At 38.9% G+C, this 17694-nt stretch overlaps 1 protein-coding gene across 1 annotated transcript; it reads left to right on the forward strand.

Annotated features, from left to right (window-relative positions):
• Positions 1-8528: 8528 nt before the first annotated feature.
• LOC128629174 (B-cell receptor CD22) lies at positions 8529-13731 on the forward strand. Its single transcript, XM_053675952.1, has 11 exons — positions 8529-8615; positions 9373-9717; positions 10028-10276; positions 10818-11075; positions 11188-11445; positions 11534-11782; positions 11869-11953; positions 12056-12098; positions 12208-12294; positions 12504-12557; positions 12812-13731. The coding sequence occupies exons 1-10, from the start codon at positions 8558-8560 to the stop codon at positions 12549-12551; spliced, it is 1680 nt and encodes a 559-aa protein (XP_053531927.1). The 5' UTR covers positions 8529-8557; the 3' UTR covers positions 12552-12557; positions 12812-13731.
• Positions 13732-17694: the final 3963 nt, after the last annotated feature.

Consider the following 17694-nt stretch of genomic DNA (forward strand, 5'->3'; position numbering starts at 1 on the left):
GCAATAAAAATGTTTAATTGTTGTAACATTCCTGTGGTATAAAAGGAATAAAACACTTGGGGACATGCTGTTATTATTGTCTGCTTTGGAGTGGTAACAGTAACTCCATTTCATCACACCATCACTCTGTATTTTCCACACACACACACACACAATCTAACTCTACTATATTACTATCAGGACTGCTCTCAAACCAAAATTCTCAGTCTCGCTGGTTCACGTTTCAGTATTGTCACCAATAAGCTCAATTAAACAGACTTCATCGGAATTTAAGAAAGGAAAGACCAGGTATATAGAAGACAAATGGAAACTCTATTCATTTATCAAACGTGTTTCATACAGCTAGAGCTACATGTATAGGCCCCAATGGCCTTCCACTTAAAGTACTCCTGGAGTATTCCTGCTCTACTAATGTCAGTGTTTTCCCAGGATGTAAGGCGGCCACTAGAGTACATTTCAGCTAGAGTTAGCATTAGCAAGCATTAGCAGTAATAAAGATTAGCATTAGCATTAGATCATTTTCAAGCAATGAGCTAGGCTGTTCATTTATGAAGGGCATTGGCTTACTTCGTAATTTAGATATAGACGATAAAAATACCACATGCTTGTTGTATCACATTAGGGAGGATAGAAAGTCTCATAATAAGATCAAATATACCACGCAATTAGATAAATATCCGTAAGACCTTATTTCAAATTAAGACAAAGTAGTGCATGTGTTTGGTGGTTTGGGGTGTTGTTTCACTTCCTGACGTGGAAAGGCAGTAGGTTAATTTGTTCACACATTGGACTGATGTGTTAAAATGTCCAGTACAAAGTGCATGCACACTTTTTACTCTGGTGCAAACACAGTCTTGCTGGTGCATTGAGACCTTTGTGAAAATGGTAATTAAGCCTAAAGTTTTGAGGCTTAATTAATAAAAAATAATAAAAGGTCTGGTATTAACTAATTTTATTTTGTGTAAAACACCTGAGGTAATAAATGCACAAACACACAACACATTACACAAAAATGACTTTATCATACTCGAGGTGAAAACTCTCTGCTTCAGTGCTAGTCTCTTAGGGTTTATTATATTTAGGGAGCATGTCGAGTATTTTCTTTTAGATTCATTAAAAATGCAAATCTTTTATCTTTCTTTGTCAGTGTTTTTTTCTCCAGTTCAGAAGGAGGGACAAATTTAGCAATAAAGAGGAAACGAAGGGGTGTGTTCACACATACAGTACATCGTCAGCACGTCTTACTCACACTCTCTTTCTCTCATGCTTTTATTTAGTCGTAGTTTGGTTGCTGGACATGAGGGTCGAGAAGGCACCGTAAGAAAACATTAAACTTTAATATTTTTATTTACTAAATTTCCTCATTATATGTACATTTCCTGAACATAGAGAGTCTCAGTGTTGGGTTTTTCAGTGCGGTTGTACTTTGTGGTGTTAAATTGGGAACTACGTGACATTTAGCAGTTTTTACTGATTGTTTATCTGTACTGGGAATTATGGATATACAGTATAATACTGATTTCATGATAAATTATATCTGAGATAATTGTTGCTTTTTGTGTATTTTTATAACAATTTCAAACACAGAACATTAAAAAAAATACCGAAAATTTAAAATGGCAAATAATAAAAATGATTTTTTTTTTCTCCTCATGTTCAATGTTAAATGCTTCTTTTTAAAGTCAGATTCACATTTATTCATTTAGCAGATGCTTTTATCCAAAGCGACTTAGAAATGAGGAAATACAAGCAAAGCGATATATCAAGCAGAGAACAATACAAGTAGTGCTACTGTACAAGATTCATAATTGAGTTCTAGAGAAGCAGAGTGCACAGAGTAGAGGTGTAAGAGCTAGGGTAGTTTTATTTATTTATTTATTTATTTTTAGGATAATGTGGGGTTGGCATTTTAGGGGTTAGTTAGGTGTTCATGGAAGAAGTGGGTCTTTAGCTGTTTTTTGAAGATGGTGAGAGATTCTGAGGTCCAGATTGAGGTTGGAAGTTCATTCCACTACTGAGGCACAGTTAATTTGAAGGTTCTGGAAAAGGACCTTGAGCCACGCTGAGTATTTACTACTAAGCGTCGGTCGTTGATCGATCGCAGATTGCGTGAGGGAACGTAAGCCTTCAGGAGAGAGTTGAGGTAGGGGGCGCTGTTCCAGACAAGGTCTTGTAGGTGAGCATCAACACTTTGAATTTGATGCGGGTGGCTACAGGAAGCCAGTGGAGGGAGATGAAGAGGGGTGTGACATGGGTTATTTTGGGCTGGGTGAAGACGAGGCGTGCTGCTGCATTCTGAATCATCTGAAGAGGTTTGATGGAGCTGGCCGGGAGGCCCGAGAGTAGTGAGTTGCAGTAGTCCAGTTTTGATATGACAAGAGCCTGGACTAGTATCTGTGTGGCCTGTTCGGTGAGGTAGGGTCTGATTTTCTTGATGTTATACAGAATGAACCTACAAGACCGTGTAATTGTTGAAATGTGCTCTCTAAAGGTCAAGCTGTCATCAAAAGTCACCCCAAGGTTCCTGGCCGTCCTGGTTGGCTTGAGTATGGTTGAGCCGAGCTGTACGGTGAGGTTGATTGAGGGACAGGCTGGGATGAAGAGAAGCTCAGATTTTGCCAAGCTGATCTTAAGGTGGTGTTCCCTCATCCAGTTTGAGATTTCAGACAGGCAAGCAGAGATTCATGTAGTGACAGATGGATCTTCAGGCTGGAAGGACGAATAGAGCTGCATGTCAACAGCATAGCAATGATACGAGAAGCCATGAAACTTAGTCACAGGCCCCAGAGATTTAGTATTAATAGAAAAGAGCAGTGGACCCAGAACTGACCCCTGAGGAACCCCAGCTGTGAGTTGCAGAGTTTCAGAAATACCTCCCCTCCACAATACCTTGAAGGATATATCACATCAACACTCACATTTTGCTCATGTGACCCACCTCTATTGTCATGTTTCTGAGTCCTCATACAGGAGTAATGTTATCTTATATAGTACTTTTATCTTATATATTATTTTCCTGCTTTAACACACTCAGGTCTGCTTTGTTAATTATCTGCTGAGGTGAATCAGGTGTGTTGGGAAAAGGGAAAACACTGACATTAGTAGAGCAGGAGTACTCCAGGAGCAGAGAGGAGAAAGGCTGATTATGTAGCTGCGGCTGTTGGTGGTACTGTGGTGATGTAGTGTGGAAGGCCATCGGGGCCAATACATGTAGCTCATATTCGTTGATCAGATGTGTTTCATACAGCTAGAGTTTCAGTTCAGTTTGTCTTCTATATACCTGGTCTTTCCTTTCTTAGTTTCTGATGAAATCTTCTGCTGTTTAATTGAGTTTATTGGTGACATATTGAAACTTATGAACCAGCGAGACAGAGAATCGGTTATCACTGCTGTTTGTCCCACTAGTGCACGCTCTATTTACACTTGAAATATTTACTTAGCTTCATGCACAATAATAAATCTACATAATTATTCTGTTTTTACCCGATTTTTTACCCTAACTGACAGAACTGCACCTTTCTGTATTAAAACATCCTGGTTTGTAAAATATGTGTGATTTTTGTATTTTATTTAACTTTAGACATCTTTCCAGAGAATCTCTCTTTCAAGTATGAGATTCTGCTATGCAAATTATGACACTTCTATGAATATGCAAATTACTGCATAATAATGAAGCAATGTTTTAAGCATGTGTTAGCTTCTCTGAGTAGATTTGGTAACAGTGACTTCATGTACAGGTTTTCATTTGTGGCTTGTGAATGTTTGATTATTGTGAATAATTAAAACCTCTATAAAAAGTTCAGTCATGACAACTCTCTCAATGAGATTCTCAGCTGTTATTGATAGAAATGGAGTGTGTAAGTAGGTTTAGTCTTGGTAGACTAGATCTGCTATGCTGCTGCTGAGTGAATATGAATACATGCTCTGACAGATGTGCACAGACGATGATACAGATCTGACTGACAAAACGTGTGTACTGCTGCTGCTCCGATGAGCCATAGGACTCGAGTGTGTACTAGCTATGTGTGCCTGGGCCTGCTTTGCTGAATGGCTTAACTCTACTGAACTATGTGTGAGTACTATATCTAATGGCCTAGTTGGCTATGTGTGCCTGGACCGGGAACCCAGAACTTATTTAACTGTGATTTAGAGGCTATGTGTTCCCTGCTGATGCCTGGATTTAAACTAAGCAGGCGTCCAGATGTTGAGATTAATGCATGTTGTAGTGAGTGAAGGGCAGTGGAACGGATAATCCAATGGTGACTGTGGGATCGTTAGACAGAGATATGGATTTGTGCTCCTTGAATGTGAAAAAACCAAGTACCACCTGGCAGGTCTTTACATTGCTGAATAGTGTGGAATTCATTAGGGTGTTGTTTTTTCAGTGATAATCAGCATTAAACAGGCATTTAAGACCTTTTATCGGCCATTATTAGCATTTACCAGCATTTATCGGAAATGATCGATGTTTGACAGGCATTATCAGCGTTTATCAGCATTTACCATCATTTATAGGCCTTCATCAGCGTTTACCAGCATTTATCAGCCATTATCAGTGTTTATTAGCATTCACTGTCATTTATCGGCCTTTTACCAGGCTTGATCAGCCATTAGAATGTTTGCTGGTGTTTGCCATTGTTTATCAGCCTTTGCCTTTATCAGCATTTACCAGTGTTTACTGGCCATTATTGGCATTATCTGCATTTCTTAAGAGCATTTACCAGTGTTTACCATTGGTTATCATCTTTAATCGGCGTTCATCAGCCATTATCTGTGTTTACCAGCATTTTCAGCCATTACCCAGTACCCTTGTCCCGGTACTCATCTTCCTCTCCCTCGTATAGGCATTTTTCTTACTTTCTTTGTGTTGCTCTATATTGTTCCTTTTCCACACAAGGTCAGCCCAAAGAGGTCCTTTTTTACTGTGTACCATATGGTCATGCGATTGAAAGAACCTCAACACCTCAGTGTGTTTCCTAGATGGGGATCAGCCGTGATTGATCTATTTGCATAAGGTCAATTAGCTGTTTCTCAGTTGAAATGGAATAAGATACAGGGATATATATATATATATATATATATATATATATATATATATATATATATATATATATATATATATATATATACAGTGAGGGAAAAAAGTATTTGATCCCCTGCTGATTTTGTACGTTTGCCCACTGACAAAGAAATGATCAGTCTATAATTTTAATGGTAGATTTATTTGAACAGTGAGAGACAGAATAACAACAAAAAAATCCAGAAAAACGCATGTCAAAAATGTTATAAATTGATTTGCATTTTAATGAGGGAAATAAGTATTTGACCCCTTCTCAATCAGAAAGATTTCTGGCTCCCAGGTGTCTTTTATGCAGGTAACGAGCTGAGATTAGGAGAATACTCTTAAAAGGAGTGCTCCTAATGTCAACTTGTTACCTGTATAAAAGACACCTGTCCACAGAAGCAATCAATCAATCAGATTCCAAACTCTCCACCATGGCCAAGACCAAAGAGCTCTCCAAGGATGTCAGGGACAAGAGTGTAGACCTACACAAGTCTGGAATGGGCTACAAGACCATTGACAAGCAGCTTGGTGAGAAGGGGACAACAGTTGGTGCGATTATTCGCAAATGGAAGAAGCACAAAAGAACTGTCAATCTCCCTCTGCCTGGGGCTCCATGCAAGATCTCACCTCGTGGAGTTGCAGTGATCATGAGAACAGTGAGGAATCAGCCCAGAACTACACAGGAGGATTTTGTCAATGATCTCAAGGCAGCTGGGACCATAGTCACCAAGAAAACAATTGGTAACACACTACGGAGTGAAGGACTGAAATCCTGCAGCGCCCGCAAGGTCCCCCTGCTCAAGAGAGCACATACACATGCCCGTCTGAAGTTTGCCAATGAACATCTGAATGATTCAGAGGACAACTGGGTGAAAGTGTTGAGGTCAAATGAGACCAAAATGGAGCTCTTTGGCATCAACTCAATTCGCCGTGTTTGGAGGAGGAGGAATGTTGCCTATGACCCCAAGAATACCATCCCCACCGTCAAACATGGAGGTGGAAACATTATGCTTTGGGGGTGTTTTTCTGCTAAGGGGACAGGACAACTTCACCGCATCAAAGGGACGATGGACGGGGCCATGTACCATCAAATCTTGGGTGAGAACCTCCTTCCCTCAGCCAGGGCATTGAAAATGGGTCGTGGATGGGTATTCCAGCATGACGATGACCCAAAACACACGGCCAAGGCAAAGGAGTGGCTCAAGAAGAAGCACATTAAGGTCCTGGAGTGGCCTAGGCAGTCTCCAGACCTAAATCCCATAGAAAATCTGTGGAGGGAGCTGAAGGTTCGAGTTGCCAAACGTCAGCCTCGAAACCTTAATGACTTGGAGAAGATCTGCAAAGAGGAGTGGGACAAAATCCCTCCTGAGATGTGAGCAAACCTGCTGGCCAACTACAAGAAACGTCTGACCTCTGTGACTGCCAACAAGGGTTTTGCCACCGAGTACTAAGTCATGTTTTGCAGAGGGGTCAAATACTTATTTCCCTCATTAAAATGCAAATCAATTTATAACATTTTTGACATGCGTTTTTCTGGATTTTTTTGTTGTTATTCTGTCTCTCACTGTTCAAATAAATCTACCATTAAAATTATAGACTGATCATTTCTTTGTCAGTGGGCAAACGTACAAAATCAGCAGGGGATCAAATACTTTTTTCCCCCTCACTGTATATATATATATATATATATATATATATATATATATATATATGTGTGTGTATGTGTTTCAGTTCACAATATGAACAGCTGTTCACTTTGACTTTAGCCTAGAGGTTAGGTTTAGAGCGTGATGTTATCTGTTCTGACATACAGTGTGAAGGCATGTGTAAATTTGGCAGTAAAGTTCCATTGTCTTGCTCTTGGTTTAGTTTGTGTGTAAAAGAAGTTCAAGCATTTAAACTTTGTGTTAACTGTATGCATTTTGTGTCAAAACAACCAGAAATGTGTTAATTGTATAGCCTACACAGACAGATGTTGTGCTAACTGTGTTAAGAGTTTAGGAAAATTGTTAAAAGTATTGAAAAAATTGTCATAGCAATCATAAAAAATCTCACTAATGACAGACTTATCCAGTGTTTACCAGGCATTATCAGTGTTCACCAGCCATTATCAGTGTTTATCAGCCATTATCAGTGTTTATCAGACATTATCAGTGTTTACCAGACATTATCATTGTTTACCAGCCATTATCAGTGTTTACCAGCCATTATCAGTGTTTATCCACCACTATCTGCATTTTATCAGACTATGTAAGCATTTATCAGCATTTATCATGTTTACCAGCCATTATCAGTGTTTAAGTGTGTTTACAGCTTGTGAGCGTTCATCAGCCAATATAAGTGTTTTGCAGTGAACCATTATTGGTGTTTACAGCCCATTATCAGTGTTTACTGGCCATTATTGTGTTTATCAGCATTCATCAGTGTCTGTCTGCGTTAACTGACGTTACCCACATATGTCTGTGTATACCGGTGTTTGTCAGTGTCCACGAGCATAAATAATTGATTGTTAGTGTTTACCGGTGTTTACCGTGTTCATGAGCATTTGTAATTGATTGTCAGTGCTTGCCGGGCTAGGATGCAAAATCTCGTAGTGCATGCAGGCCGTAGCTGGCGAGTTAGTCGGGATAATAAAGGGTGATGTACATGGAGAAGTGTGGCTGCTCTGCTGGGGTTGAGCCAATCTGCACACAGAAAGAGTTTCATTACAATATAATATGATTATTATGTAAGAAGTGAAACAGTGTGTGTGTGTGTGTGTGTGTGTGTGTGAAATACTGTTGTGATTAATATGAGTTACTGTTAAACCCCTGAAGTTAATTATTTTCTTATAACAGCACGTCCCTGCTGTTTATTCCTTTTATACCACAACAATCTGCCATTAATTAATATTTTTCTAAAAGAATGATGTCATACTTTTTATCTGTTTATTGTTACATTTAATGCTGTGTGTGATGTAAAGTATGAACTCCTCTGTCCTGAAGATATCAGGACACTTAAACTTACAGCTTTACCTCTAACTGTTACAAAGCGCTGACACTGGAGACTCCTTCCATAAACGTTAAATAAACATCTCCTTACAGAAAACTTCACCGTATCAACAATTACTCACATTCCTTAATCTGTTCATGAGGAGCGTCCACTGTACGAGTCCCTGTGAATGAGCTGTTACTATAGAAACGATAACGTATTAGAACGAGTGTATTAATATAAACCTGTGATGTGCAGCTGCACTACTAGAGCCGCTGTTATAGAAAATTAATCAACACCTTCTGACCAATCACAATCCAGAATTCAGCAGCGCTGTGGTATAAAAATAAATATTATCTTTCAGATAATGGAAGACTTCTGATGGATGCTGTGATAATTGTATTTCATCACATAATAATTTCTCTAAAGAAAAGGAGGTTTAACAGCTCAGTAGATTGTATGTTGTTGTGACTTATTATAAATAAATTTTATATATTTTGTTTCTATAGAATCTTTCCAGTAATGATGTTCCTCAAAATGGCTTCTCCACTTGATCTGGTCTTTCTGTTCATGATCTCAGGTGAGTCACACATCATCACGACTACACACCCCAGAGACAATAAATACAAGTAGAATCACCAGTATATTTAGATTTTTGTTATAATTTCAACATTATAAATATAATATAACACTGCTCCTCACTTGAGCTGATATTGTATGAATCATGGTCTGATAGTGGTAGGGTTCGAATCCTTGGTGAACGAGCGATTTAAATATTAGTGGTCTTCCTGAAGCTTTGAAACCTTGATGAATCTTCTGTTTCGAATCATTGGTTCTGGACGCATATCGAACCATCCAAGTCACGTGATTTCAGCAAATGAGGCTTCATTACGTCATTACTGTTTCGAAACGTTACGAAATATTGATGGTTCGCCTCTAGAGGGTGCTGATCTGCAGGTGAACCAATGAACAGTGTTTAATATATAATAATATATAATGAGTCTTGGCCAGTAGTGCTCTGGATTTTCTGTCCGGTTGTTTAGAACAAATATTATCTTACATTATATTATATTACATTAGATTATATCATTTTATATATTGTTCTCCATGCACTAGATGTATTATTATTTCCACATTTCTCTGCATTTAAATAGCGGGCAGTGCTCGGTACTGGTTTTCCATCTTGTACCGGGCCGAACCCCGTGACGGTAAAGAATTGTTTTTATTTCTGCAACCCGGAGTTCCAGAGGAGAGAAGTGAAGCTGTAAGATAACTCAGTGTTTTATGGGGCTCAGGATAATGACCTCTAATCACCTCTTTCATGTGTCATGTTTCAGGAGCTCTTGGGAATGAATGGAGTGTGACATACAGCGAAACAAATCTCTGTTCTTTAAAAGGATCTACAGTGTTTATGAACGTCACGTACACACACCCAACAGGTCTTACAGTGACGAACAGGTTTTGGTTAATAAACCCAGTTAAGGGTAAAGAACCGACTGATCTGTGTAATGAATCAGGTTACTCAGACAGAGTGGAGTATTTAGGAGATGAACAGAGACACTTCTCCCTCAGACTGAGTGACGTGAAGAAATCAGATGAACAGAAGTACTGGTTCAGAATCATAACAAATGAAGCAAAAGAAAGATACCAGGGTGAACCTGGAGTTACACTCAATGTTACAGGTAAATAAAATCATCTTATTTTCTACATCTATCACTCTGAACATAATCTCTCTTTAGATACAGGAGAGTCAGAGCTTTGAAGCGGATTAATGAAGATCTCTAACATGTTCTTTATAAATTAAATTGAACAATAGGTGCTTGTGGTAAAAACGACTAGTCTCCAGAGTTGAGAAGGTTATTAACACTGAATATAAAACTGAAATGATTATCATTAGATAGAAAAACACTTTGAGAGAGCAGAGTTTAAAAGTAGACACTTTACTGTCTTCAGGACAGCTTTCCTGATTGAATGTTTCTCTCGGTGTGTAAGATCTTCAGGTGATCGCTCCTGCAGAAGTGACAGAGGGACAATCAGTCGTTCTGATCTGTAAAACCACCTGCAGTCTGACTGATCCAACATTCATCTGGTACAAAAACAGACGTGATTTAACCACAAACACCCCCAAGAGCAATGAACTCCACCTGCAGCCGGTCAGCAGTGAGGATGCAGGCAGTTATAGCTGTGCTGTAAGAGGATATGAACATCTCCCCTCTCCTGATCAAACCATCAGAGTCAGATGTGAGCTTTATTTACCTTCTTATATATTTTATAACTCAATAGATCATAAATCACTTCATATTTACAGAAATGAAGTAAAATGTACTGAAAACGTAATGACCTTGAAGTGCCTTCACTCTCATTGTAGGACATAAAAATGTTTATTATATTAGCATATAATTAAAAAAGAAACACACACACACACACACACACACACACACACACACACACACACACACACACACAGGTGCTAATAACTTTAAGCATTTAGGAATAATAAATCTATACAGAATTGGATGTTGACCATGTGAAGGGAAAATACGAGCACACACAGGCATGATAACAAGAAGGTGTCCCAGAATTATTACAGTCTAAAAAGATTCTCAGATTTATGACTCTATTGTGCAGTGAAGTGGGTTTTATATTCATTAGGAGCCAGACATAATGTTAAATAAAAGCACTGAGATGAGCTGAAAATTATATTCAAGAACTGATGAAAGAAAAATTTACACTGCTTATGGCCATGAACTGCTTTCATCATTCTTGTCATGGAACTCTCTAGATCCTCCAAAGAACGTCTCAGTGTCCATCAGCTCCTCTGGTGAAATAGTGGAGGGCAGTTCAGTGACTCTGACCTGCAGCAGTGATGCTAACCCACCTGTGGAGAACTACACCTGGTTTAGGGGGACAACATCAGTAGGAAAAGGAAATACCTACACCATCTCCAAGATCAGATCTGAGGACAGTGGAGAGTACAAGTGCAAGTGCAGTAATGAAGTCGGACATCAGGACTCCATCAGTGTAACTCTGAATGTTCTGTGTAAGTTAAAGCTGAAGATCTCCTCACAGTTAATAAGATTAAAAAATAAATAAATAATAATAAAAAAAAAAAACTATAATAGAGACAAGTTTCACTTTCCTACTTATTTTAGATCCTCCAAAGAACGTCTCGGTGTCCATCAGCTCCTCTGGTGAAATAGTGGAGGGCAGTTCAGTGACTCTGACCTGCGGCAGTGATGCTAACCCACCTGTGGAGAACTACACCTGGTTTAAGGGGACAACATCAGTATCAAAAGGAAAGACCTACACCATCTCCAAGATCAGATCTGAGGACAGTGGAGAGTACAAGTGCAAGTGCAGTAATGAAGTCGGACATCAGGACTCCATCAGTGTAACTCTGAATGTTCTGTGTAAGTTAAAGCTGAAGATCTCCGCACAGCCAATAAGAGATAAAACTCATAGATTTCATTTAACGTCTCACTTTCCTACTTATTGTAGATCATCCAAAGAACATCTTAATGTCCATCAGCTCCTCTGGTGAAATAGTGGAGGACAGTTCAGTGACTCTGACCTGCAGCAGTGATGCTAACCCACCTGTGGAGAACTACACCTGGTTTAAGGTGAATGAATCGTCACCTGTAGGATCTGGACAGAGTTACGGAGCACTACAGAGTGGACAGTACTACTGCGAGGCTCAGAATCAACACGGCTCTGAGAGATCAGCTGCAGTGTCCGTCACTTTAAACAGTAAGAGCGATGATGTAAATCTATAAATCAGAATCACACTGATGAATATTTAATACTTATTCATTATCACATCATCGTCCACACAGGGGTTCAGAGCTTAGGTGTGTACGCAGGTGTTGGGGCTGTTGTGTTTGTGTGTGTTTGTCTCATCATCACCTTCCTGTTTATAAGGTAAGAAAATACTAGAATTTGTATTTCTTTGTGCTGATAAATTCATCACTAATTCCTCTGAAGAAGCTCACGATGGATAAATATTTGACTTTGTGTGAGCAGAAGCAGGAGACAGAAGAAAAAGGCAGATGAAGGTGACTCTCAGGTGAGTTATTACAGAAATGTCCATCAGGCGGCTGCTTTGTTCATAATAAACTCTCACTGTAAAGATCTTCAGCAGAACCTGCTCACGTTCTCCACCCTCCTCTCCGCAGAACATCGGGCCGAGCGCTAAAGACGACACGTACGCAGCTCTCGACCTCGCGGGCCGGACATCTGATGATGTGTATCACACACTTGCAGTAAGTGTTTACTGAAAAACACAGTTCCTTGTAGTATGTTTGATGATGATGGTCTAACCGAATGATGATGTATTTTATTGTTGGAAATCTGTGTTCTATTAAATCCAGATTTATGCAGTGAGAGCTGTTTTCACTTTTTGATTTTTCTTTGGAGTCACACACCTGATTGGTCAAATTCAACAAGGCGTGGCCTCTATCTTTTTTCACAGATTTCTCATCCCAGGCCTCCTGCTGACACGCCCACTTCCTCTGACTAAAGAGCAGTGAGTTTTATCTTTTAAACCCCAAACCACCATTAGATTCGAGTAATGTGATAATATTATTCTTTTACTCTGAAGATGTGAGAGCTACAATACACAGCTGTAACTCCAACAGCAATTTTAGATTTATTTCCTAATCAGTAATGTTAATAAACGTAAATCAGAGAGTGTGTGATGATGACTGATGTAAATAAATGTTAGTAACGTGTTCTGCTTTAACACACAGTTCTGATGTTTCTGTGTGTTGTTTCTTTGAGGAACATGATGAATGAAATGAGTCCTGAAACAGCTGATGAATAGAGAGAGCTCCTCACTGAAGTGGAGAAACTGAATCGCTCCTTTACACCAGCGACATCAGCATCTTACAGCCATTTAAAGCAGCTTTAATCATTTTATAGCAGTGTGTGAAGTACTTTTTCTCCTGCCAGCAGGTTAGGACTGTTCCAGTCAGCTGTAGAGTTTTCACTCATTAGTTATCGCTTCTTTATTGTGAATTTTGTAACTGAATAAAGGGATTGAAGCTCAACTGAAGTCCAGAATGGAAATATATTTAGCAGAGAATGTGTATTTAGTGAGAAATAAAACTAATTATGATGTATTAACTTTCTCAGAACTGTACGCTGTAGGTCAGTGTTATAGATTTAAGCAGCTAATGTGTCAGTGCTGATTGATCTAAAGTAATTACTGCTGTAAACTCATTTAAAGTGGTGAAGTGATGTTTTATTTACTGTTGACGGTGTGAGCGGCCATGTTGGTCTGATGTCATGTACTGAACTCGGGGTTGAGGAGACCTTCCTGACTTTCTGAGTAGGAATTCTGAGTTGAGGGGCCATTTTCTTTGTTTTGTTTTTTTTGTTGTTTTTTTTGTTGTTTTTTTTGTTTGCTTGTTTTTTGTGAGTTATGAGCTTTATTCAAACACAGCATGAGGTCCTGATTGTCAGCCAGTGATCCTGGAATAGACTCCTGATTCACTGTGACTCTGACCAGGATAAAGCTCTTGTATATATCGCAGTAGAGCCACTTTAACTAGCCAAAGCTGTTCATATACATCCTTGTTTCATTTTGTCTCACTCCAAATAAACAGATAAAACATATTATTCCACTTTTTATGTGAACTGTTCATGTCGCTGTTCACGTCAAATGTCATAACAGTACTGTTACTTCCCAAAATAATCTACTGAGTAGAGTAAAAATACTCCTGCTGCTCCTCCTACTAATTTTACAAAGTAAAATAAACGTTAATAAGCAATAAACATAAATAATCTCTGTGTGATCTGCTGCATATTTATAGTGCTCAGTCATAGAGAGAATCTCCATGTTACAGCGGCTCGATTACACTTAAATGAAGGTTTGAGTAAGTAATTACAGATCTGAATCATGTGTGTTACACTGCTGTTGTGCTCCAGGAATATATTCATCTTTGCACATGAACAGTTGAGATGTTTAAAACGCAGTTACACATGATGTCCAGAGAGGGCTGATTTTACAGCTCTGATCTTCAGTCTGCAATCTGATGCTTTAGAAGGAATGTATTTGGATTAAAGATCCTCTCTGGAATTTCATTGGTCTTTAAACTGGATTAATTAGGATCTGGAGTTTATAAAAAAGAGTCCTATTTATTTATCCGACCTGTGAATGACAGATAAAAGATTAGTTCTGATAATTACTGTAGGGAACTTAGCCATCAGGGCACAGAGCACAGACACACAGGAGGCCGTTTCAGTGTCTCTCGTGGAGAAAATCTTTATACACCAACGGGTTGTGAGAGGGTGTGGGTGTGCATGTGTGCGTGTGTGTCGAAGTGGGGGTGTGAGGTGTTTTGTCGCAGCGGGGTTGCCTAGGGCGTGCTGGGGGTTTCCCGAGTAAAGTTCCACTTTTGTTGTCAGCGGTTTAGACATTAATGGCTGTGTGTTGAGTTATTTTGAGTTATTTTGAGGGGACAGCAAATTTACAATGTTACACAAGCTGTACACCCACTACTTTACATTGTAGCAAAGTGTCATTTCTTCAGTGTCGTCACATGAAAAGATATAATCAAATACTTACAAAAATGTGAGAGGTGTACTCACTGTTTAATTCCTAAAAACAGGACTGAATTGTGAGATTAGTGTTTAGGTGTTTAGAAAAGTAGCTGCTCATGACTGCCCCATGTGGCAGTGCAGTGTTACTGCACTACAGGACAATTCAACACCCTCTCTCACTGTTAAAATAAATGTTAAAGGGGACAGGAAAACATATTGTGCTATCCATATTATAAATACACTATGTGTTCGTATCCTACCGTGTGTTATAGCTCTTTATTTAAAGTTGAACAGACAGTTTTAAACATTGTGTACTGTGTGTGTTACGTGGTGATGCTGACTGTGCTGTGTTTCACTTACTCGGTTGCTGAGGCAGTGGATTCATCTGAACCTCCTCCCTTTCTGTTTGCACATATGGACTGAAGTGATAAAAACACCCCAAGTGCAATGCATACACTGTTTACTCTCATGCTGACACCATGCTAACTTTTTTAAGGCTTAAACAATTCCAGAGAAGCGCTATCAGATGCTAAGAGGTCTCCTTTCTCAGCCTAATTCAAGGTTCAGAGTGCTTCTTCGGTTCTTCATAGTTGTGTAATGTTGAGATGGGCTTCGAGAGGGTAAAGTGTAAATCAGAAAATAAATAAATAAATAAATCTCTTTCTTTCTCTTTCTTTGTCTGGAGTAGTTTCTCCATTTCAGAAGAACTGACTACTTCAGAAAAATGATGAAATAAAATTGTGTGTTTATGCAAAACAATATCAATACGTCTTAACCCCCACACACACTTTCTCTCACGCTTTGTTTTATTCCCTGTTTGGCCGGTGGACTTGGAGGGTCGAGTTCACAAGGTAAGAAAAAAGTTGAAAGTTTTTAGTTACTAAATTCACTCATTAGTCAAATATCTACATTTCCTGAAGATAGACTCATAGGCTCAGTGTACATTTTATTTTCAATGCACTTTGTCATTTCTTTTGCTAACTCTGCTATATTCAGAAACTTTTACTGATCACCTATCAGCGCTGGAAAATACTGAGATATGATTTCAATACTGTAACTAATTATATCTGAGATATTGTTGTGTTGGTAGTAAAAATACATCTTTCTGTTGAAGTGATTAAGTGATTCGGTGGAAAAAGGAAACAATATGATGTGTTTATACAAAACAACATCAGCAACACATCTTCACCACACACTCTTCCTCTCACGCTTTTCTTTATTCGCCATTGGGCCATTGCACATGAAGTTTGAATACGCACTCTGCGGGTACGTTAAATACTGAAATGTTTGTACAGAATACTTGTCACAAATTTGTAAAAATGTTTGCAGATCTGTCTCTGAAATGTCCGCTGATCCTGTCTGTTTGTGCAAAACCACATTCATTTATATAATTAACCACCCCCAAATAACCACATATGGCAAACCACTTACATTTATTGTCCTTGCGATGGTGTTAAAATCCTTCATTATTGTTGATTTTTCCGCTGCAATGTTTGGAAAAGTAAAGCACTGCAGCGTGACTGATATGAATACATGTGTTTTGTTGGCCTCTCTAAAAGTAGGGTGAGTTGCTGAGATTCCTGCACAAGCTGTGCAGCTATGCATCTAAATCACTCTTATGATGCACCTTCTGTATGATTTTACTTTACATTTCATCTGTCACCTGCATCGTGTCCACCAAAGTCAGTAGTTCCTCTGTCCATTATGCTGATATGATTACATGCGATGGAGCTCGTCATAACCAGTTTAGAGTAATTTCACTTTCCTACCACTAGGGGCTTCTGGTCAGGAGGTCAGTTCGAAATGTACTGTACAGACATCCGCATGCACAAGAATAACGTACGCATGCAAGGTTTAAAATGATGATAGTTTAAAGACCGCTGGTTTGTAAAATGTGAATGACTTTTGTATTCTATTTAACACGTGTTTTGAAAATCTCTCCTTCAAATATCAGATTCTGATAGGTAAATTATGACAATTCAATTAATATGCAAATTAGTGCACAACAGTTAGTGAATTCATGCACAGGTTTTCATGTGCCGCTTGTGAATGTTCGACTATTTTTTAAATTGATTTAAATTTCTGTAAAGAGTGGTCCTCATACTACTAGAATATAATGTGATTATTATGTAAGAAATGAGACACAGTGTGTGTGTGGTGTAAACTACTGTGATGGAGTGGTGTGATGAAGCAAAGTTACTGTCACCACCCTGACGCTGATTATTTTCCCATAACAGCATGTCTCCATGTGTTTTTTTTCTCTCTAATACAATAGCGATTTGCAAACTTTTCTATCCGTTTATAGTTACAGTTTATGTTATGGAATGTCACGAAACAAGTTAGTTCCAGTTGTCACTTACATCATAGCAGTATATATATAAAGGTTTTTCCCACACCAGTCTCTCTTTATTCTCTATCTAGAACTTAATAAAACAAAAGAAATGCAGCTTGTCGTGTAACAGAGACACCGTGAAGTGTAAACTCCTCTGTCATGAAGAGGTCGGAAAACTTAAAGTTACAGCTTTACCGCTGAATGTTACAAAGCGCTAACACTGGAGACTCCTTCCATAAATAAACCTCTATTCACATAGTCATGTATCAGTGACTACGTTTACATGGACAGCAGTAATCTAATTATTGATCTCATTCTGAATAAGACAATACTGGGATTTAGGTGTTTACATGAGTCGCTTTTAGAATATGAAAACGAAAAATTTCTCAAACGTCCAATCATTATTTGTATATTGAAATCTCACAGAGTGCATTATTCATATTTGATGACTTACTGTAAGTCTGAACGTTCACCATTTACACCTTTCCTTTGGTAGGTCTTTAGACGTCGTTTCAAGATCTCCAGTGACTCAGCTGTTCGAACATCATGGGGAAGTTCATTGCACCACCTAGGTGCCAGAACAGAGAAGAGTCTTGATGCATGTCTTCCTTGTACCCTGAGAGACCGTGGCACCAGTCTAGTGGTGCTAGAGTTTCGGAGGGAGTGTGGTGCAATGCGGGGTGTGATAAGTGCTTTGAGGTAAGTGGGTGCTGGTCCATCAGAGTTTTAAATCTGATGCGGGCAGCTACAGGAAGCGAGTGGAGGGAGCGTAGCAATTTGGGTGGTG

Source organism: Ictalurus punctatus, chromosome 26 (assembly GCF_001660625.3).
Source record: "Ictalurus punctatus breed USDA103 chromosome 26, Coco_2.0, whole genome shotgun sequence".
Classification (NCBI taxonomy): domain Eukaryota; kingdom Metazoa; phylum Chordata; class Actinopteri; order Siluriformes; family Ictaluridae; genus Ictalurus; species Ictalurus punctatus.